Source organism: Mobula birostris, chromosome 5 (genome assembly GCF_030028105.1).
Source record: "Mobula birostris isolate sMobBir1 chromosome 5, sMobBir1.hap1, whole genome shotgun sequence".
Lineage (NCBI taxonomy): Eukaryota > Metazoa > Chordata > Chondrichthyes > Myliobatiformes > Myliobatidae > Mobula > Mobula birostris.
In genome coordinates, this window is record NC_092374.1 from 203,178,316 (window position 1) to 203,200,835 (window position 22,520).

The window sequence follows — 22,520 nt, forward strand, 5'->3', positions numbered from 1 at the left end:
GCTGAAATCCATATACACCACATCTACTTCTCTACCTTCATCAATGTGTTTAGTCACATCCCCAAAATATTCAATCAGGCTCATAAAGCCCAACCCTAATGCATGGCCTTTGACAAAGCCATGCTGACTATTCCTAATCATATTATGCCTCTCCGGGTCTTTTTGATCAGCTTAACAACCACTGAAGTTAAACTCACTGGTCTATAATTTCCTGGGTGATCTCTGCTCCCTTTCTTGAATGAAGGAACAACATTCACAACCCTCCAATCCTCCGGAACCTCTCCCATCCCCATTGGTGATGCAAAGATTATTGCCAGAGGCTCAGCAATCTCCTCCTTCACTTTCCACAGTAGCCTGAGGTACATTTCGTACGGTCCCGGTGACTTATCCAACTTGATGCTTTCCAAAAGCTCCAGCATATAGTCTTTCTTAATGTCTCTATGCTCAAGCTTTTCAGTCTTCTGTAAGTCATTCCTACAATCACCAAGGTCCTTTTCCATAGTGAATACTGAAGCAAAGTATTCATTAAGTATCTCTGCTATCTCCTCCAGTTCCATACACACTTTTCCACTGTCACACTTGATTGGTCCTATTCTCTCACGTCTTATCCTCTTGCTCTTCACATACTTGTAGAAGTAAAGTGGCCACTGAGTGTGTTTTTCATTGTGCACATACCTGATCCTAAACCCATAATCTTACACTTAAGTACATTCGCAGATGTACAATTGCCACATTTGCTATAAGTGGGACTGGAATTCTTTGGCTTTCTCCGGTGATTCCTCTGGCTTTAGAGCACATAGAGCCCTTCTGAAGTTATGAAAATTGCAAATAAAATAAGAGCCTTTCTTTTTTGGGTTTTACATTTCTCAAAGAGTATTCTCTGAATTGCATTGGTAGTAATAGAAGGAAATTACGTGCATTAACTGCAGCTTATCAACTAGATTCATAGGACAAGTAGTTATTTCTTTTTGCAGGTGGTTGGAGAAGCCACACCTCATATTCCAGCTGGGTAGCCTCCAAACATGAACATCAATTTTGCTAACAGCCATTCAGTACTCCTCCATTCCTGCTTCTCCATTCCCCATTCTGGTTCTCTCTCAACCCATTTAAAATGCAAAGAGTGCACTTCACTGTATATTTTGATGTATATATGTTAAAGAGCTTAAAGATATATTTATTTTGGAGTTTGAGAAGAATTTGTTTGCCAGCAAAGATGTTCACAAATTTCTACAGACAAATCGCGGAGAGCATTCTAACTGGTTGCTTCACCGTCCGGTGTGGAGGGACCACGTCACAGGAGGCTTCCACAGAAGACACCCACTCAACATGTCCTCCCCTTCATCACCAGATTTCTAAATCGACATATGTATGTATACCACCTCACTAGTTTTTACTCTCTTTTTGCCCTACTTGTTTAATTTAAATATATTATTGTAATTTATAGTTTTTTTATCATTATGTATTGCAATGTACTGCTAGCGCAAAACAACAAAAAGTGAAATAAAAAGGTAGTGAGGTAGCGTTCATGGACTCAATGTCCATTTAGGAATCGGATGGCAGAGGGGAAGAAGCTGTTCCTGAATCTTTGCATGTGTGCTTTCAGGCTTCTGTGCCTCCTTCCTGATGGTAGCAATGAGATCAGGGCACGTCCTGGGTGCCGGGGGCCCTTAATAATGGACGCCACCTTCTTGAGGCATTGCTCCTTGAAAATAACCTGAATAATACAGGCGAAAACTCATGATGGAGCTAAGTTTATAACTCCCTGCTGCTTACGTTGATGATCCTGTGCAGTAGCAACCCACCCCCATATCAGACATGTAGCCCCAATTTCAGCCAGTTAGAATGCTCTCCACAGTAGATTTGTAGAATTTTGCAAGTGTATTTGGTGACATACCAAATCTCCTCAAACTGCTCATGAAATACAGGAGTCTGATGCATCCTTTGCATCAAATTCAATCAGTAAGAACCATCACAATGCTTCCAATCCCCAACACAGCATTTCACTAACCCTAACCGCACATCTTCTGAACGTCGGAGAGAACCAGAGGAAACACATGTGGTCACAAGGTGTAGATACAAGCTCCTTAGAAACAGCAGAGAGCGTTGAACCCTGTTCTTGCAGGTGAACTGTAACAGCATTACACTAGCCGCCGGGCTGCCGTGTCATCCGCTATCATTTGCACCAACCTTTAAACTTTTCACGTTTTCCTCTGTGGCGAAACACTTCACAAATAATGGCAACAATCACAAGAATTAAAAACACGATGAAAGCTACCATCCAAGCATTGGTCTTGTGAAGGAATACATCTGTAAAATAATATAAAAAGCATCATTGTCTGTGCCGTAGTCCCGCTATTGTCTAATGCAACCAACGGTCCCAAATTTACTGAAAGACCTGAATCTGAAGTGACCCCAGAACACCAATTAAAAGATCTTTCTAACAGCCCAACAGGTTCGAGGGAAATTAAATTAAATTTTAAAAAAGACATGAATGCACTTAACTATAAAGAATCATATTTGTCCAGAAACTTGTGTGCATCCAAAAAACTCATCAAGGATCAAATTTATTCACCATTAGGAATTTGCTGTGGTGTCTTGGACAGCATGCAGCATGCAGCAAAAAACAACAACGTTCAACAATTATGAAGAATAAAGAAATACATAACATACAAACCCACAAACACTACCTCACTATTCTTCTTTTGCATTATTTATTTTTATTGTAACGTATAGTGATTCGTTAAGCCTGCCACAAAACAACACATTTCACGTGATGTCGGTGACAGCAAGCCTGGATAATTTGTTGTCTATGGTGAGGTCGTGGGACCCTCAGGAAGGTATTCCCAGGAATTATATTGTGAAACACCAGCGACTTGGGTTCAATTCCCAACACAGTCTGTACGCTCTCCCTGCGAGTGTGTGGGTTTCGTCCGCGTGCTCTGGTTTCCTCCCACATCCCAAACTCGTGCAGGTTAGTAGGCTAATTGGTCTCATGGGTGTAACTGGGTGCACTTGGACGGACCAGAAGGGCGTTTTACCATGCTGTATCTCTACAAGCAGAACACAGAACATACTATGGTACAGCACAGGCCCTTTGGCCCACAATGTCCTGCTGGCCCTCTAACTAACTCTAAAACCAATCTTAACCTTCTCTCCACATAGCCGTCCATTTCTCTATCATCCACATGTCTACGTAAAAGTTTCTTACGTGCCCATAATGTGCCCGCCTCTACCACCACCCATGGAAGCATATTCCATTCTCTGTGTGAAAAAAATACCTCTGACATCACCCCATATTTATATACTGTTCTTACTTAGAGAAATCTGATTCATTGAGAATCCCCGTAATAAAATGAATCTCATGATTGTATATGATAATATATATACTTTGATAATGAATTTACTTTGAACTTTTAAGATACAGTGCAGAACAGGCCTCTCTGACCCACTGAACCACACAACCAGCCAGGAACTCACCAATTTAACCCTGGTATAAACACAGGACCATTTGTAATGACCGATTAACCAACTAAGTGATACATCTGGGACTGTAGAAGGAAACCGGAGCACCTGTAGGAAGCCCAGACTTTCACTGGTAGAATCTACAAACCTTCTTACAGAGGAGGCCAGAATTGAACCGGGAACGCTGACACCCCAACTGTCATAGCGTCACGCTAACCGCTACAATATGGTGGAGCCCCAATCACAATACTTTCCTCTAGTCATCTAAAATTACACCCTTTTGAATTAGCCATTTCGGCCCTGAGGAAAAGTCTCTAGCTGTCTACTGGATTTTTGAATATAAATATAAGTAAATAAATAAAACTATGAAAAGTTGCTCTCACACCTGACAATTGGATTTGGGCCATTTTCTCTTCACTCAGTACATTGTTTCTCATTACACAGGAATACTTGTTCACAGAATCACTTGTCACATCAATCTGACTGAAAACAGCAAAAAGGCCACAGGACTGGTCTTTTCGTGTCGTCACAGATTGTCTCGTCACGTTCTCCTCATTCCCGTTCAACCAGTACACGGTTGGTACAGGGTACCAGCCGTCAGATTTACACACAAGACAAACTCCGTGATGTTCCTTCCAGGTCAATCCAAGGCTGCTGTCCCACACCTGAAATTTAAATATAATTATCAGAGCAGGAACTCTCACTGTCAGCAAAACCAAAGAGCTGATTATAGTCCGTAGGTCAATGAGAAAACTGGAGGTCCATGAAATAGTCCTTATCAGGGTGTAAGGGATTTCTTCTTTTATGTTACTGCGTTATGTTAATCAAAATGACTTCTTTGTTATGTTAAACTTTGATAAAGTCTCTAGCTAGCACTTTGCTTGGGTTATAATATAGATAACAGAGTAAATGAACCAATGGGTGTCCGTGTTATTCTTTCTTGGGGTGATATGCTGTCTCATATGGCCGGGAACCAGGGGGTTTTGGCGGGGAGCTGGAGGAGAGACCGTGAGGACGATGGACGTGTGGGGAAAGCTCAAGCTGATCGCTCCAGGTGGACCCGAGCTGCAAGTCGACAGGGTCCAGGTGGTCCCGAAGAGGTCCCAAGCTCCAACGTGTGCACGAGGAAATTGAACTTTGATAAGTCTGGCGCCTTTTCCGTTCCTCTTTTGTATTGAACTTCTATTAATCTCATAGACTTAGTAATATCTATAAAGTGTAACTGGTAAAACATACAGTGTGTGCTGGCTGACGATTGATGTTTGAAGCCGAATCAGGTGGCATTTGTACAGCAACCGACGTAACCGGGAGACCAGGTGGGCAGCGGACGGAGTTGCAGCACAGCCTGGTAATAGAAACATCCAAGCCCTTAAATGGAAAAGCCTACAGAGGAGCAGTGGATATCGCCCAGGCCATCACAGGTAAACCTCCCCCACGCCGACCATGTCTACATGGAGTCTTCCTGCAGGAAAGCATGATGCATCACCAAGGGACCTTGCCATCCAGGCCATGCTCCTAGCTCGCTGCAGCCATCAGGAAGGTGGTACAGGAACCTCAGGACCCACACCACCAGATTCAGGAAGTTACTACCCCTCAACCATCAGGCTCTTGAACCAGAGGGGATAACTTCATTCACCCCAACACTGAACTGATTCCACAACCTATAAACTCACTGCAACTCATGTTTTTAATATTTATTGCTTATTATTTTATTTATTTTTTCTTTTTTTTTGCATTTGCACAATTTGTGGTCTTTTGGCACATGGGCTATTTGCCTGTCTTTGACAGGTGCATTTTTTCATTGATTCAAAGTAAATTTATTACCCAAGTACATACGTGTGGCCAAACACAACCCTGAGATTCATTTTCTTGCAGGCATACTCAATAAATCCAATAAAACACCACCCCCCCACCAACCCATAATAGAATCGAAGAAAGACTGCACCAACAGGGTGATCAACCAGTGTACAAAAGACAACAAACTGTGCAAATACAAAAAGAACAAAATAATAAAAGTAAATAAACAATAAAGATTGAGAACGTGAGATGAAGTGTGCTTGAAAGCGAGTCCATGGGTTGTGGGAACAGTTCAGTGATGGGGCGAGTGATGTTGAGTGAAGTTAGACCCTCTGGTTCAAGGGACTGATGGTTCACTGCTCCTGAACCTGATGGTGTTGGTCCTGAGGCTCCAGTTCCTTCTTTCTGATGGAGGCAGTGAGAGAACTGCACAGCACGGCTGGTGGGGGATGCCGTTTTCCTGCAACAACATTTCATGTAGATGTGCTCAATGGTGGGGAGGGCTTTACCAGTGATGGACTGGGCTGTCTCCACTACTTTTTGTATTCAAAGGTATTCGTGCTTCAATACCAGGCTGTGATGCAGCCGGTCAGTATTCTTTCCACCACACATCTACAGATGCTTGTTGAAGTTTTCGATGACGTGCCGAATCTAGGGAGAAGAAACGCTGCTGTGCTTTCTTCGTAATAGTTCGCGGGTGCTGCGCCCATGACGAGTCCTCCGTAATAACAACACCGAGGAATTTAAATTTGCTGATCCTCTCCACCTCTGATCGCACGGACTGGCTCACGGACCTCTAGTTCCTTCCTATTCTGTTGGCATCTTGCTGTTCTGTTTCTTTGTTTTTACTCTGAACGCCTGCATAAAATGTATCTTAGGGCTGTACATGGTGACATACTTGTACTTTGATAATAAATTTACTTTGGACTTTTCACGAACAAGGAAAGGCACTCAATGTACAAACAAGAGATTCTGCAGATGGTCGCCTCACTACAGGAAGGATGTGGAAACCACAGAAAAGGTGCAGAGGAGATTTACAAGGATGTTGCCTGGGTTGGGGAGCATGCCTTATGAAGAAAAGTTGAGTGAACTTGGCCTTTTCTCCTTGGAGCGAAGGAGGATGAGAGGTGGCCTGATAGAGGTGTATAAGATGATGAGAGGCATTGATCATGTGGATAGTTGGGGGCTTTTTCCCAGGGCTGAAATGGCTGCCACAAGAGGGCACAGGTTTAAGGTGCTTGGGAATATAAACAGAGGACACATCAGGGTAAGTTTTTTTTAACGCAGAGAGTGTTGAGTGCGTGGAATGGGCTGCTGGCAATGGTGGTGGAGGTGGATACGATAGGGTCTTTTAAGAGACTTTTGGATAGGTACCTGGAGTTTAGAAAAATAGAGGGCTATGGGTAAGCCTTGTGATTGCTAAGGTAGGGACACGTTCAGCACAGTTTTGTGGGCTGAAGGGCCTGTATTGTGCTGTAGGTTTTCTATGTTTCTATGCGTGTGGGCACATGGCCAAATGGTTAAGGCATTCAACTAACGATCTGAAGGTCGTGAGTTCGAGCCCCACCCGAGGCAGCGTGTTGTGTCGTTGAGCAAGGCACTTAACCACACAGTGCTCTGCGACGACACTGATGCCAAGCTGTATCAGCCCTTGCCCTTCCCTTGGGTGTCGTAGAGAGGGGAGACTTGCAGCACGGGCAACTGCCGTTCTTCCATACAACCTTGCCCAAGCCTGCGCCCTGGAGAGTGAAGACTTTCCAGGTGCAGATCCATAGTCTTGCAAGCCTTTATGTTTCTATGAAATCTCAAGCAGCACACACAAAAATGCTGGAGAAACTCAGCAGGTGAGGCAGCATCAACGGAGGTGAATGAATGGTCGACATTTCAGGCCAAGACCCTTCACCAGGGATGGAATGGGAGGGAAGAGAAACCAGAGACTGGAGGAGGAGGAAAAGTACAAACTGGCAAGTGGCAGGAGACAGGTGAGAGGGAAGGTGGCTGGTTGTGGGAGGGTGAATTAAGAAGCTGGGAGGTGTTAGGCAGAAAAGATAAAGGGCTGAAGATGGAATCTGATAAGAGAGGACTGATCCATGGGAGAAAGGGAAGCTGAGGGGCATCAGAGGGAAGTTTTGGGCAGGCGAGGAGAAGAAAAGGATTGAGTGGGCAACCAGAACGGGGAACAGAGAAAAAAGGGGAGGAGGAGGGGGGAGATATTCAAGAGGGAAGGCTACCCAGACAGAGTATGAGGTGCTACTCCTCCAACCTGAGAGAGGCCTCATCACAGCCATGGAGTGACATGTCAAGAGTGGGAAAAGCAATTAAAATGGGTGGTCACTGGGACATCCCGCCTGTTGTGGCAGATGGAGTGAAGATGCTGTGAGGAGGAGTGTGGACACGGGAAGTCATTGAGGTGAGGTTTAAACCACTGGTGAACTGTGCACTAATATGAAGAGAAGGAAAGATAATCCTGGTAAACATACGCTCCCAAACCAACCACCAAAACAGATTATGAATTGAATATCAAAGAATAGCCATGATATATTTGCCATTACTTTTCAGTTTTGGAGTTGGTCTTCGGTTAGTCCAAGTTTGCTAACAAATTAGTTATACGTTTCTATTTTTTTAAAAATCTTTTTGAAAATTGTCTGACCTCCAACTGTTAGCAAGATCTTTGTTTCATCGTAGTCATCTTTGTAGTCAATGAAGCACCTATATTCCCCACTGTCATGTGCATTTACGTTCTTCAGTTTGAGAGAGGCATTCCCACGAGGAAACTCTTCTCTGTAAAGCTCCGTCCTGCCTTTGTAAGCTGCGTCCTGTACGGTGGGCTGATCACGGCCAGCGGTGTACAAATGCACTGGTGCTGAAAAGTCACTTTTAAACCACCGAACCTCCATGCCCATCAGAGACACGCTTGGTTCCGTTCTGCACTCCAGCACGACATCTTCACCCACTGAGACGACAGGGGAAATTTCTGGTCCCACGACATGAATCTTCACTAGTAAAATATAGAAGATTTAAAACCGATCATTATCTTTATTTAATACATGTACGTGGAAACATGCAGTGAAATGCACCGATTTGTGTTAACGACCAACACAATCCAGGGACTGTGATGGGGCAGCCCACATGTGTCACCGTGCTCCTGGTGCCGACACAGCATGCCCACAATGCGCTTACCCTAACCCGTGTCTTTGGGATGCGAGAGGAAACTGGAGTACACATAGCAACCTCACGTGGTCACGTGGAGGATATACAGACTGGGTTGGGGTGACAACTGTCAGGAAGAGGATTTTGGATCTGAGAGGCCAGGGTCAGATAATTTAGAGAGAGCATCTTCACAACACAGCCAGCTCCATCACGGGCACCCGCCTCCCCAGCAACCAGGACACGTTCAACAGGCGATCCCTCAAAAAGAATCATCCAGGTCCCCCATCAACCAGGACACGCCCTCTTCTCATTGCTACCATCAGGGAGGAGGTACGGGACCCTGAAGACACACACTCAACATTTCAGGAACAGTCCTTTCCTGCCCACCGTCAGATTTTGGAATGGGCGATGAACCCATGAACTAACCGAGCCACACAGACAAAATGCGGGAGGAACTCAACTGGCTAGGCAGCATCCATGGAAAAAAAGTACAATCGACATTTCCGGCCTTTCTATCCTTTTTTTTTTGGTATGCTACAATCCTTTATTTTCAGCTTTTTTTTGTAAGTTGTATGTTTTTTTGTTGTGAATTACACTATACTTTCTTTTTTCTTATATATATTTACAGTTCTCTAGGGTTGAATGCTCTGATTATTTTTTTCTTTTACACACAGAAATAGTTGGCCTGGGTTTTTTTTCCCAGCGGGAGGTTGGGGTGGATACTAATTTTACATAATTCTCTTTTGGGTGCTTTTTCTTATTGTTATGAATTACATATTGGATTTGTTTGTTTCACACTGTATAAATCTCCATTTTGTTGTTTTTTTTCCTGTAGTTCTATGTAGAAATGCATTAAAAAATTGATTAAAAAAAGACATTTCGGGCCGACACCCTTCAGCAGGACTGGAGGAAAAAAAGAGTAGATTTAAAAGGGGGGTGGAGGGGAAAGGGAAACACCGGGTGATTGGTGAAACTGGGAGGGGGAGGGTTGAAAAAGCAGGGAAGTGGATTGATGAAAGAATTACAGGGCTGGAGAAAGGGGAGTCTGAGAGGAGAGGACAGAGGCCATGGAGGAAAGAAAGAGGGGGAGAGGAGCACCTGCGGAGCGGGGCAATGGGCGGCAAGGAAATAAGGTGAGAGAGCAAAAAGGGGATGTGGAATGGTGGGGAAGTGTGGACTTTACCAGAAGTTCAAGAAATTGATGTTCATGCCATCGGTTTGGAGGTTACGCAGATAGAACACAAGTTGTTGTTCCTCCAACCTGAGCGTGGCCTCATCGTGACAGTAAGGGCCATGGATGGACATGTCGGAATGTAAATGGGAAGTGGAATTACAATGAGTGGCCACTGGGAGATCCTGCTTCTTCTGGTGGCCGAAGGATAGATGCTCGCTAAAGCTGTCTCCCAATCTATGTTGGGTCTTATACAGGAGCACGGGACACAGTATAAGACCCCAACAGACTCACAGGTGAGGTGCTGATGAACTGTCTTAGTATATTTTTCCCTCTCTTTTTGAACTACTTATTTAATTTTTAAAATATATATACACTTACTGTAATTTATAAGTTTCAATCTTATGTATTGCAATGTACTGCTGCTACAAGGTAACAGATTTCATGACATACAGTGGTGATATTATACCTGACTCTCATTTCCTTGTACTTACCATTTATAAAGTTTAATAAACAAGTGTCATATCTAACTTTCTCACTTTCAAAATGATTATAAAAATCTATCAGTTTATGATCACTCTTGCAATGAGATCCCACCTCTCTGGTTACAAATGCTCAGATCTAAATAGCCTCATCCTTGGTTCCTTCTGCAAGATATTTTTCTACAAAACTGTCCTAAATACACTCTGTGACCTTGTCCTCCAAGCTATGTTTGTTTATTTGTTTTGTATACTTTTTCCACAGCCCACATTCTGTCCATTCTCAGCACTGTAGTGTCGCTGCCTTTCGAGACCTGTAGATCACGTGAATAGGACACCACGTTTTTATGAGGATAGGAGTCAGAGAAATTTACTATCGCCGATTAGACTTAAACGAAGACACAGAATCCGATATTCTGTTTAATTACTTTACTATGTGATCACGGACAGCCAATTAGGATTCTGCAAAAGTGAGTACAATCTTAGTCTTTTAGACCATTAAGTACCTGCAGATTTCAGGGGTCAAGAGTTCCTGCTTAGGCCTTATCAACAAGGTTTTGGATGCTTTCTTACCTTACACATAGGGTTCCCACCTACCAATCAGTTGCCCATTAATTAGAAGAAACCAAGCCATTAGCCACGTAGACTTGAAGGGTTAAGGGATACTCCTTACACACAACTTCCTTGCTTTGTCAGTTCTTCATTTCTAACAGGACTTTGCTAATTAGTACAATTAGACAGAATCTATATCTCACCCTATTCTCATGATTTTGTTAACCTTTAATTCTCAAGCTTAATTTTCTTCCAGAATAGGTCGTTTCTCTTTGAAGCAAACGTGGATGAGATGTGACTTGGTGGAGGTGTACAAAATGATAAGAGGCATCGATGAACTGGATGGCAAGAGGCCTTTTCCCAGGGTGGAAATGGCTAATAGGAGGGAGCACAATTTTAAGGTGATTGGAAGAAAACGTACAGGGAATGAATTCAAGAGCAGGGAGGTCATGTTGCAAATGGAGGCCACACCTGGAGTGCTGTGTGCAGTTCTGGTGTCCACACTTGAGGAAGGATATACTGGCTTTGGAGGCAGTGCAGAGGAGGTTCACCAGGTTGATTTCAGAGATGAAGGGGTTAACTTATGAAGAGAGATTGAGTCGCCTGGGAATATACTCTCTGGAGTTCAGAAGAATGAAAGGGGATCTTATAGAAACATACAAAATTTTGAAAGGGATAGATAAGATAGAAGTAGGAAAGTTGTTTCCATTGGTAGGTGAGACTAGAACTAGGGGACATTGCCTCAAGATTCAGGGGAGAAGATTTAGGACGGAGATGAGGAGAAACAGTTTTTCACAAAGAGTGGTGAAACTGTGGAATTCTCTCCCCAGGGAAGCAGTTGAGGCTTCTTCACTAAATATATTTAAGAAACAGTTACATAGGTTTTTACAAAGTAAGGAATTAAGTGTTATGGAGAAAAGGCAGGTAGATGGAGCTGAGTTTACGGACCGATCAGCCATGATCTTATTGAATGGTGGGGCAGGCTCGATGGGAAGGGTGGCCGACTCCTGCTATTTCTTATGTTCTTGTGTCATAGGTAGTGTTTTTACGTAGAGAGTGGTGTGTTGGGGTGGTGACAGAGGTACGATACATTAGGGACAGTTAAGGGACTCTTAAATAGGTAGATGGATGATAGGAAAATCCAGGGTTATTTAGGAGGGAAGAGTTAGATGGATCTAGGTGGAAAGGTCAGCACAAAATTGTGGGTGCAATGCTCCGTGATCACACAAAGCAGAGTGAAGACCGGCTTCTGAGTGGGAGCCAAATGTCATCTACTGCCAAACAAGCATCAAGAAACAAAGTTGAACGCAACAGCTTGGGTCTGTGCCCCACTGACTGACTGGAATTCGTTCACAGAGGATCCGAGGCAAAAATATCAAATTTAGTTATAGATACAGTAATTTGTGATTGGCAACTGTTTATCTGATGAGATTCCACTGCACAGTGCACAAAAATAATCTGAATTGAAACAATTCAGCTTTTTCAAAAATACATGTTTAATATTGTTACAGCAAAAAAATACAATTCATGTCAACGTCAGAAAACTTACCTGATAAGGCTGTTTGAAGAATGCAGAATACAAACAAAATTCTGGGGCAGCTTCTTTCCATCACTGTAAAGAATTGATTCCCTATAGAAAAAACGTTTCTCGTAAGGATAATGTCAAATTGCCAACATAAATGCAACACCGACAACTTTCTTCTTTCAGAACATTTCCAGATGCCTCCTGGGGCTGCATTGAAACAAACACTTATTATGCTGTCCTAGCTGATAACAACAACTCCTTATCTTCCATCCTCACCACCTTTCAGCTAATCCACATTGCTATTTTAGCCCACAGAACATAGAACATGGAACACTACAGTACGGCCCTTCTGCCCACAATGTTGTGCTGACCTTTCATTGTACTCCAAGATCAATCTGACTCTTCCCTCTTACATTATCTTCCACTTCTCTCTCACCTGTGTGCTTATCTAAGAATCACTCAACTGCCCCAAATGTATCTGCCTCTACCATCACCCCGTCGGCCTTCCATGTACTTACCACTCTCTGTGTAAAGTTTATCTCTGGTATCCACTCTAGGCTTTTCTCCAATTACCTTCAAATTTTGCCCCTTGTATTAGTCATTTTGGCCCTGGGGAAAAGTCTCTGGCTGTCTACTCGATATCTGCCTCTTACCACCTTGTACACCTCTACCGAGTCACCTCTTATCCTCCTTTGTCCCAAAGAGAAAAGAAACAGCTTGTTCAACCCATCCTCATAAAATATTTTGGAGAAAAGTTGTTCTTTTCCAATTTTCAAAGAATTCAGTTTAAAGTATTCTCAGAAGTACTGTGTAACCCTTATGTAACCCAGGGCTACGCATTCAATATATCCCTTTATAAAAACTGCCAATCTCTGAATTAAAGTCAATCCTTGCCCATATGAAGAAAACAGTTTCAAACTGATACCTTCTCCTCATGACACTGCTGAATTGGCAGACTCTCACGTTTAGATATTTCTACCTTGTGCTTTGGCCACACAAGGGGATAGAGTGGTAAAGAAGACAACCAGCTTATTTGCAATCATCGGTTGGAGTGCTGAGTTTAAAAGTTGGCAAGTCACGTTGCAACAGTATAAAAATATTGTTGAGTCCCGTTTAGAGTCTGTGATCGACAAAAGAGGTAAAGAGCTAAAGAAAATGAAATCTGATAGGAGAAGGGGAAGGATGAGGGGCACCAGACAAGAGTTGACGGGCGGATGAGGAAAAGAAAAAGGATAAGAGGAAAACCAGAATGAGGAAAGAATGGAAAGGGCTGGAAATTACCGAAAGTTGGAGAAGTCAATGCTATCAGAGATAAAATACGAGTTGTTGCTATAACCTGAAAAGGCAAGATTCAAGATTGCTCAGTGTCATTTCCAGTACACAAGTGTAAAGGGGAACAAAATAATCATTACTACAGGTCCCATGCAGCACAGAAAAAGTACGATAAGGAATACAAAAATCATTAAAAAACACAATAAAGATAAAGATGTAAGATAATTTGTATACCTAGATTGATTGTCCATAAAGTGAAGCTAGGTACAGGAGTGTCTGTGCATAAGGTGACTGATGGGAAATAATGAAGTACTGATGGAGAAGTGGGTTAGTGGATGGAGGTGTTGATCAGCCTTACTGCTTGCGGTCTGGTGACGCTGGGATACGTGCTAGTAGCCTCCTCCCTGATGGGAGTGGGACAAGCAGTCCATGAGCAGGAAGGGTGGGATCCCTCATGATGTTACTGGCCTTGTTCTGTATATACGTCCTCGACAGTGGACGGGCTGGCGCCAGAAATCCAGCGGAGAGATGAATTAAACATTTTTTTAATTTTTGCCCAGAAAAAGAAGGCAAAGGGTCTGGGAGGGAGGCAAATGGGATCACATGGCCAATGTGAAAGTGAGTCTTTGGGATCAGGAGTTTATCAAATGTCAGTGGTGGATTGCCTCAGAGAAGTGACGTGGGAGGAGGCTGGAGAAAGGAAAAAGTTACCCCCCTATCTAGAGCCTGTGGAGAGAGGACCTCCATAAGGTTAACTACAGCTAGAGTCACTGATCACTACAGCAAAGAAACAGGCCGCTTGGCCCACTTACTCTATACTGAACTGGTATTCTGCCTGCATCCATCTACCACACCTGGACCAATACCCTCTCTACCCCTCCCATCCATGTACCTGAATGTTGCATCAAATTCACGTCCCCAACTTCTGCTGGCAGCTGTTTCCACACTCTTACCATCCTCTGGGTGAAACAGATCCCCCTAAACATTTCACCTTTCTCCCTTAACCCTGGTAAATCCTCTGGGTGAAAAAGTTCCCCCTAAACATTTCACCTTTCTCCCTTAACCCTGGTAAATTTTCTCCCTCTCATTCTAGTATCATCCAACCTCAGTGGGATAAAACCCTATCTAAACCTCTCATAATTTCAAATCTCTCCCCCCCCACCCCCTCTGCTACACTCCAGTGAATAGTCTTAACCTATTCAACCCTTTTCTACAACTCAGGAACTCAAGTCCTGGCACATCCTTTTGATTTTCTCTGCACTCTTTCAATTGTATTGGTACCATGGAGACCCTGACCTAATGTTCAGTGGCGGGCTCATAGACTAGGCCACAGTCATTGTCATAAAAGTCCCAAAATGCATGCTTACCAGAGCTTCAGAACTTACAAACGCCAAGCAACAGGCCATTCAGCCCAACCAGGCCGTTCGTACTCTTCGCAGCCGATTTAATTCGCATCAAGGGTCAGATCATGGACCTGAGGGAGCTGCCGCTGTCCCCATTCCCAGAGCGACGAGGCTCGTCCCTCCCGAATTGGGGTAGGACCTGGAATTACTGCTGTGGTCAACCGGGCAGCGGCTCTCCCTTTCACTGACCGCCCCCCCCCCTCCACCACTGGGAAGTAGGAAAGTGACCCACTTTGTCCAGGCCCCCGCAGTATTATGTTCCCGAGCCCCACGCACTGATCAATTCCGGGAGCAGCCGCTTCCCCTCCGGCCGGGAGCAGAACCCCGCCCCTCATGGGTCAATTTGTCCTGGGTCAATGTGCCTTCTTCAGTGTGGGGCGAGGGAACACCCCCCAGGAGGGGGAACAGTAATCCCACGGGGGTAAAAGAAAAAAATATGTAATATTCCGCAAAAATGGATGCAATAAATGGGCGGGATGGTGAGAGTGAAACTGTGCTGGGGATTGGAAAGGACAGCCAATGGACTCAGACAGAGTTTTGTTCAAACAGGGTTTTGAGCCCAAGCAGGAGAGGTTTCTGTTCCAATTCGGCTCGACCCGGCACCGCCGCCTCTCCCTGTAGCTCACTAAGTATGGAAATAGAAGCCCCCGTGGACCCAACTGTAGAGATAATCCAGTATAGGTCGCTGGCTTTGAAACCTTCCCCGGGAACTGATCCCATACATTTGGAGCAGTCTCCCGGAGAAGCCAATTGTACCGTTGCCCTCTGGAAGGTGCCCTAGACGGACTGTTCTGCACACCGCCGTTGAACACGCCCAAGCGCAGGATATTTTTTCCTCTTCAGTGCGGTAGCTCTTCCCCCATTTACACGGGGAACCCTGTACAAAAAGAATGGGTTACACCTGAACCCAAAGGGGTCCAATATCCTAACAGGCAGGTTTAATAGAGTTGTTCGGGAAGGTTTAAACTAATTTGGCAGGGGGATGGGAACCGGAGTGAGGAAGGGGAAAAAACAAATAAATCAAAGATAGTGTGCAACAGAGATTATAGAAAGAACAGACAGGAGATGAGGCATAATCACAGCCAGTGGAATGAGTTACAGGGCAATAGAGGCATGGTGCAGTTATAACAGAAAGCAGCAAGTACTGGACTGAGAGTTGTATTTGAATGCACACAGCATAAGAAATAAAATGGATGATCTTAAAATTCAGCTGATGTTGTGGACATCTCTGAAACTTGGCTAAAGGATGGCTGCCATTGGGAGCTGAACGTCCAAGGACATACAGTGTATCCGAAAGATGAACTGGTGTTCAGTTCACTGCTCTGTGAGGCTTTACTCGTCAGCGCTGAACCAACGTTGCCACTGTGGCCTACAGCCATTGGCCTGCAGCTTCACCTCAGGGATGAACGGGGTCTGTGGCTGTGGACTCACTTCTGCAGTTCATTTCACTCAGCCTTAAGACACCTGGACAATCCAAACACCTATGTAAGGATGCTGTTTGTTAACTATAACGCAGCATTCAACAGCACCATTCTCCCAGTCCTGATCAATAAGCTACGGAACCTGGGCCTCTGTATCTCCCTCTGCAACTGAATCCTCGACTTCCTAACCGGACGGCCACAACCTGTGCGGATTGGTGATAATCCTGAGAGTACTCAGGTGCACTGTGCACCGAGAGGACGGACTTGAGTGGAACACCAAAACAAGACTTGAGCCTGAGTCTCCGGAGGGTTCCTGTGCTGTGGAAGACGTTCTGCCTCGTCTCGGTGCCGAAGACGCCGCGCCCCGGCAGCCTCAATAACTACAGACTGGTGGCAATGACCTCCCACATCATGAAGACCCTGGAGAGACTTGTTCTGGAGCTGCTCCGGCCTGTGGTCAGGCCACACTTAGATCCCCCTCCAGTTCGCCTACCAGCCCCGACTGGAAGTTGGGGATGCCATCGTCTACATGCTGAACCCTGTCTACGCCCACCTGGACAAGCCAGCGAGCACTGTGAGGGTCATGTTTTTTGACTTCTCTGTTATAGAAGTCAAACTGAACACACTGGGGGCTGAGGTAGAACAAAGGACCCTGTGGAAAGTCCTGGCAATTCTGGACAATGTTTCTCACCCTTTGCATGCCACTTTGGCTGAACAGAGGAGCAATTTCGGTAATAGTCTAAGACAGCTGCACTGTTCCTAAGAGCACGAGTTTATTCTTACCCTCAGCCATTAAGTTCCATAATGCGTCAACCTGTAGCCAGAGCAGTGATGTCCCCTTCCTGTTAGACTGTTTGTGGTTTGTATTCTTTTTACTTTTCTTCTCATATTTGTATTTGTGCACTTGTAATGCTACTGTGACACTGTAATTTCCTTTGGGATCAATAAAGTATCTACCTATCTATCTAATATCTCCTCCTTACTTTCAGGCAACACTGGCACACGTCGGGGGTGTGTGCTTAGCCCAATGCTCTACTCCATCTATATCAATGACTGTGTGGCTAAGTATAGCTCAAATACCACTGAAAATTTGCTGACGATATAACCATTGTTGGTGTAACCTCAGATGGAGATGACAGGGTATACAGGAGCGAGATATACCAGCTAGTTGAGTGGTGTTGCAGCAACAACCTTGTACTCAATGTCAGTAAGACGAAAGTGCTGATTGTGGACTTTAGGTAGGGCAAGATGAGGGAACACGAACCAATCCTCATAGAGGGGCAGAAGTGAAGAGAGTGAGCAATTTCAAGTTCCTGGGTGTCAAAATCTCTGAGGATTTAACCTGGTCCCAACATATCAATTCAGCTGTAAAGGCAGCAAGGTAGTGGCCACATTTCATTAGGAGATTGAAGAGTTTGGGTTTGTCAACTAAAACACTCGAAAACTTCTAGAACATACTGAGGAGAGTGTTCTGTCAGGCCGCACACTGTCTAGTGGGGAGGGGGGATGCTACTGAACAGGGTCAAAAGAAGCTATAGAAAGATGTAAAACTAGCTCCATCTTGGGACCAGCCTCCATCGAATCCAAGACACCTTCAAGGAGCGATGCCCAGCACCCAGGATGTGCCCTCTTCTCATTGTTACCATCACGAAGGAGTTTCAGAAGCCTGAAAGCACACACTCAGCGATTCAGGAACAGCTTCTTCCCTTCTGCCATCTGATACCTAAATGGGCACTGAACCTATGAACACTAACTCACTTTTTTAAAATACATGTTTTTTTTTTGCACTATTCTTAATCGATTCCATATACATTTATATAGAAACATAGAAAACATACAGCACAATACAGGCCCTTTGGCCCACAAAGCTGTGCCAAAGAACTACCTAGGCTTTACCCATAGCCCTCCATTTTTCCAAGCTCCATGTACCCACCCAGGAGTCTCTGAAAAGACCCTATTGTTTCTGCCTCCACCACCGCTGCCGGCAGCCCACTCCACGCACTCACCACTCTGCATAAAAAAAATTACCCCTGACATCTCCTCTGCACCTACTTCCAAGCACCTTAAAACTGTGCCCTCTCATGCTAGCTATTTCAGCCCCGGGGAAAAGTCTCTGACTATCCACACGATCAATGCCTCTCATTATCTTGTACACCTCTATCAAGTCACCTCTCATCTTCCGCTGCTCCAAGGAGAAAAGGCCGAGTTCACTCAAACTATTCTCATAAGGCATGCTCCCCAATCCAGGCAACAACATTGTAAATCTCCTCTGCACCCTTTCTATGGTTTCCACGTCCTTTATGTAGTGAAGCAACCAGAATTGGGCACAGTACTCCAAGTAGAGTCTGACCAGGGTCCTATATAGCTGCACCATTACCTTCTGGCTCTTAAAATCAATCCCATGATTGATAAAGGCCAATGCACTGTATGCCTTCTTAACCACACATTCAATCTGTGTAGCAGCTTTGAGTATCCTATGGACTCGGATTCCAAGATCCCGCTGATCCTCCACACTGCCAAGAGTCTTACCGTGAATACCATATTCTGCCATCATATTTGGCCTACCAAAATGAACTACCTCACACTTATCTGGGTTGAACTCCATCAGCCACTTCTAAGCCCAGTTTTGCATCCTATCAATGTCCCGTTGTAGCCTCTGACAGCCCTCCACACCATCCACAACATCCCTAACCTTTGTGTCATCAGCAAATTTACTAACCCATCCCTCCACTTCCTCATCCAGGTCATTTATAAAAATCACAAAGAGTAAGGGTCCCAGAACAGATCCCTGAGGTTCACCACTGGTCACCGGCCTCCATGCAGAATATGACCCGTCTACAGCCACTCTTTGCCTTCTGTGGGCAAGCCAGTTCTGGATCCACAAAGCAATGTCCCCTTGGATCCCATGCCTCCTTACTTTCCCAATAAGCCTTGCATGGGGAACCTTATCAAATGCCTTGCTAAAATCCATATACACTACATCTATGGCTCTACCTTCATCAATGTGCTTCGTCACATCCCCAAAAAATTCAATCAGGCTCATAAGGCACGACCTGCCTTTGACAAAGCCATGCTGACAATTCCTGATCATATTATGCCTCTCCAAATGTTTCTAAATCCTGCCTCTCAGGATCTTCTCCATCAACTTACCAACCACTGAAGTAAGAATCACAGGCCTATAATTTCCTGGGCTATCCCTACTTCCTTTCTTGAATAAGGGAACAACATCTGCAACCCTCCAATCCTAAGGAACCTCTCCCATCCTCATTGATGATGCAAAGATCATTCCCAGAGGCTCAGCAATCTCCTCCCTTGCTTCCCACAGTAGCCTGGGGTACATCCTGTCTGGTACCGGTGACTTATCCAACTTGGTGCTTTCCAAAAGCTCCAGCATATCCTCTTTCTTAATATTTACATTCTCAAGCTTTCCAGTCCACTGCAAGTTATCCCTATGATCGCCAAGATCCTTTTCCATAGTGAATACTGAAGCAAAGTATTCATTAAGTACCTCCGCTATTTCCTCCGGTTCCATACACACTTTCCCACTATCACACTTGATTAGTCCTATTCTCTCATGGCCCTTTCTGGCTCTCCTAATTTCATTCTTAAGCTCCTTCCTGCTAGCCTTATAGTCATCTAGATTCATATCATTACCTAGTTTTTTGAACCTTTTGTAAGCTCTTCTTTTCTTCTTGACTTGATTTACAACAGCCTTTGTGCACCACGGACCTTGTACCCCACCAACCTTTCCCTGTCTCATTAGAACGTACCTACGCAGAGCCCCACGCAAATATCCCCTGAATATTTGCCACGTTTCTTCCCTACATTTCCCTGAGAACATCTGTTTCCAATTTACGCTTCCAAGTTCCTCATACTCCAATTAAACTTTTCCCTAACTTGTCTGTTCCTATCCCTCTCCAGTGCTATAGTAAAGGAGACAGAATTGTGATCACTATCTCCAAAATGCTCTCCCACTGAGAGACCTGACACCTGACCAGGTTCATTTCCCAATACCAGATCAATTACAGCCTCTCTTCTTGTAGGTTTATCTACATATTGTGTTAAGAAACCTTCCTGAACAGACCTAAAAAACTCCAACCCATCTAAACCCCTCGCTCTAGGGAGATGCCAATCAATATTTGGGAATTGAAATCTCCCACCTCAACAACCCTGTTAGTATTACTTTTCTCCAGAATCTGTCTCCCTTGTCTGCTCCTCGATGTCCCTGTTACTATTGGGTAGTCTAAAAAACACCCATTTGGGTTATTGACCCCTTCCTATTCCTAACTTCCACCCACAGAGACTCTGTAGACAATCCCTCTATGAGTTCCTCCTTTTCTGCATCCGTGACACTATCTCTGATCAGCAGTGCCACGCCCCCACCTCTTTTATATTTACTCTCTGTAATTGATTTATTGAATTATCTTTCTTACTATGTATTGCATTGTTCTGCTGCTGCCAAGTTAACAAATTTCATGAGGCATGCCAGTGACAGTAAACCCCATTCTGATGTTCTGTGTATTATTGGTTCTTTTTTTTAATTGTTTTCACGATTTCTTTTCTTGTATGTTGGATGTTTGACCATCTTTATGGTGGGGTTGTGGGTTTTTTTCCTGGATTCTATTGTGTTTCTTTGTTTTGTAGCTGCCCGTAACGAGATGAATCTCAAGGTTGTATAAAGTACACGTACTTTGATAATAATGTACGTTGAACTTTGTGCAAAGGGGTAAACAGTGGCTGATGGTAGAAATAGAAATAATTAAAGATATGGGGCTTGTTCATTGGGAAACTACACTGAGTTAAAAAGACAATTAAGAGGATGTAAAATGTGTGCAAGTCCGATATCCAACAAATAACTGCAATTTCTGTAGAGTTGTAACAGTTTTATTACACATATACTGTGTTCTATGCGGTGAAGGTAGTACCTCCACATCTTGAGCTGTCGGAGAAGGTGCCCAGAAACACGATGCAAGGGAGTCAAACGCAATGCATAATAAATGAGGCACACCTTTTCCATCCTAACACACTTCATTTGTAACAGAAAAATGCAGATGAAATGCAGCTGAGGATTTTTCAAACAAATTAAGGGACCAATATACTTTGACCTTTGAATACGGAGACAGCAAGCAAACTTGTAAACAGCTTCCTGCATCGCGCTGTTATGAATACCAACTATTAGTTCAGTTGCTGGGACATCTGATCCAGCAACAATCAGCCTTAATAAACCTTGTTAGTTCAGATTGCAAGGTGACCTCGCAGTGAATGGCTGCGTTTCTGACTTTGTACAGGAGACTGGCTGCTCCTGGCCAACTCTGTCTATGAATTCTGACCAGATGCTCCCAAGACCAAATTCTGCAAATCTGAGAGGGCCGTCTCCAGTGATTTTGAAAATGACTCTGCGTGAGTCTCTTCGCAGCAATTGAATGCGGAGACAGAGAAATTGATGTGATCTTCCAAAGGATTGTACCAAACTCCATACCCGTCTGGTTCCATGGGGCCGAAACACATCACACAGTCCACCCTAGAAGAGACCTATAAAAGAGAAAAGTTCCAACGTTAAGAGCACTCACTCTAATCTCAAATGGCACCACAGTAGCAAGTGGTTAGTGTTTTTGCTGTTACAGCACCAGCAACCCTGGTTCAACTCCTGCCCCTCTCTGTGAAGAGTTCGTACATTCTTCACGTGACTACGTGGTTTTCCTCCGGGTGCTCCGCTCTCCTCCCATGTTTCAAAGACGCAACATGGGCGCAACTGGGTTGCGCAGGTTTAGGCCAGAGGAGCGTGTTAGCATGCTGTGTCTCCAAATAATAAATAAAATAAATAAATAAACCTTTCACACTGACCATCATGCTACCATGAAACCAGCCAATTATTTCATAAACACATCTGGTCCAGCAGTGTTCCTCATATGAGAACACATCTGTTCACAGACCTCCCAGAGAGGGTTCTCAAAATCAAAGGATGTCCAACCACAAGAGGTTCTGCGGATGCTGGAGGTCTCGAGCAACACACACAAAATGCTGAAGAATTCGGGTCAGGCAGCATCTATGGAGAGGAATGAAGGGCAGATGCTAACGGGTAGCGGTGGAACTCCCTGCTCATAGCCCAGACACACCTGCCCTGTGGAGAGTCTCCAGTGCGTCGCCACAGCAAAAGACGTGTCCATGAAGATCTCCGGCACACTCAGCCCTTCTTCAATAGCCTGCAGTTTCAGCCCCAACAGGTGCCGATCAATCGCCAACCCTTTCAATGCCTGCGAGTGAAATCAAACAGGTACAATTGACACA

General features: G+C 44.5%; 1 protein-coding gene across 1 annotated transcript in view; it reads right to left on the reverse strand.

Annotated features, from left to right (window-relative positions):
* Nucleotides 1-21,100: 21,100 nt before the first annotated feature.
* Nucleotides 21,101-22,520, reverse strand: part of LOC140198282 (carnitine O-acetyltransferase-like) — a 72,069-nt gene continuing 70,649 nt past the window's right edge. Inside the window, exons 13-14 of the mRNA XM_072259342.1 lie at nt 22,349-22,486; nt 21,101-21,764 (exon numbers count right to left, since the gene is read on the reverse strand). Coding sequence (XP_072115443.1) covers nt 21,549-21,764; nt 22,349-22,486 — 354 coding nt within the window. The 3' untranslated portion in view covers nt 21,101-21,548. The remainder of the gene's footprint in view (nt 21,765-22,348; nt 22,487-22,520) is intronic.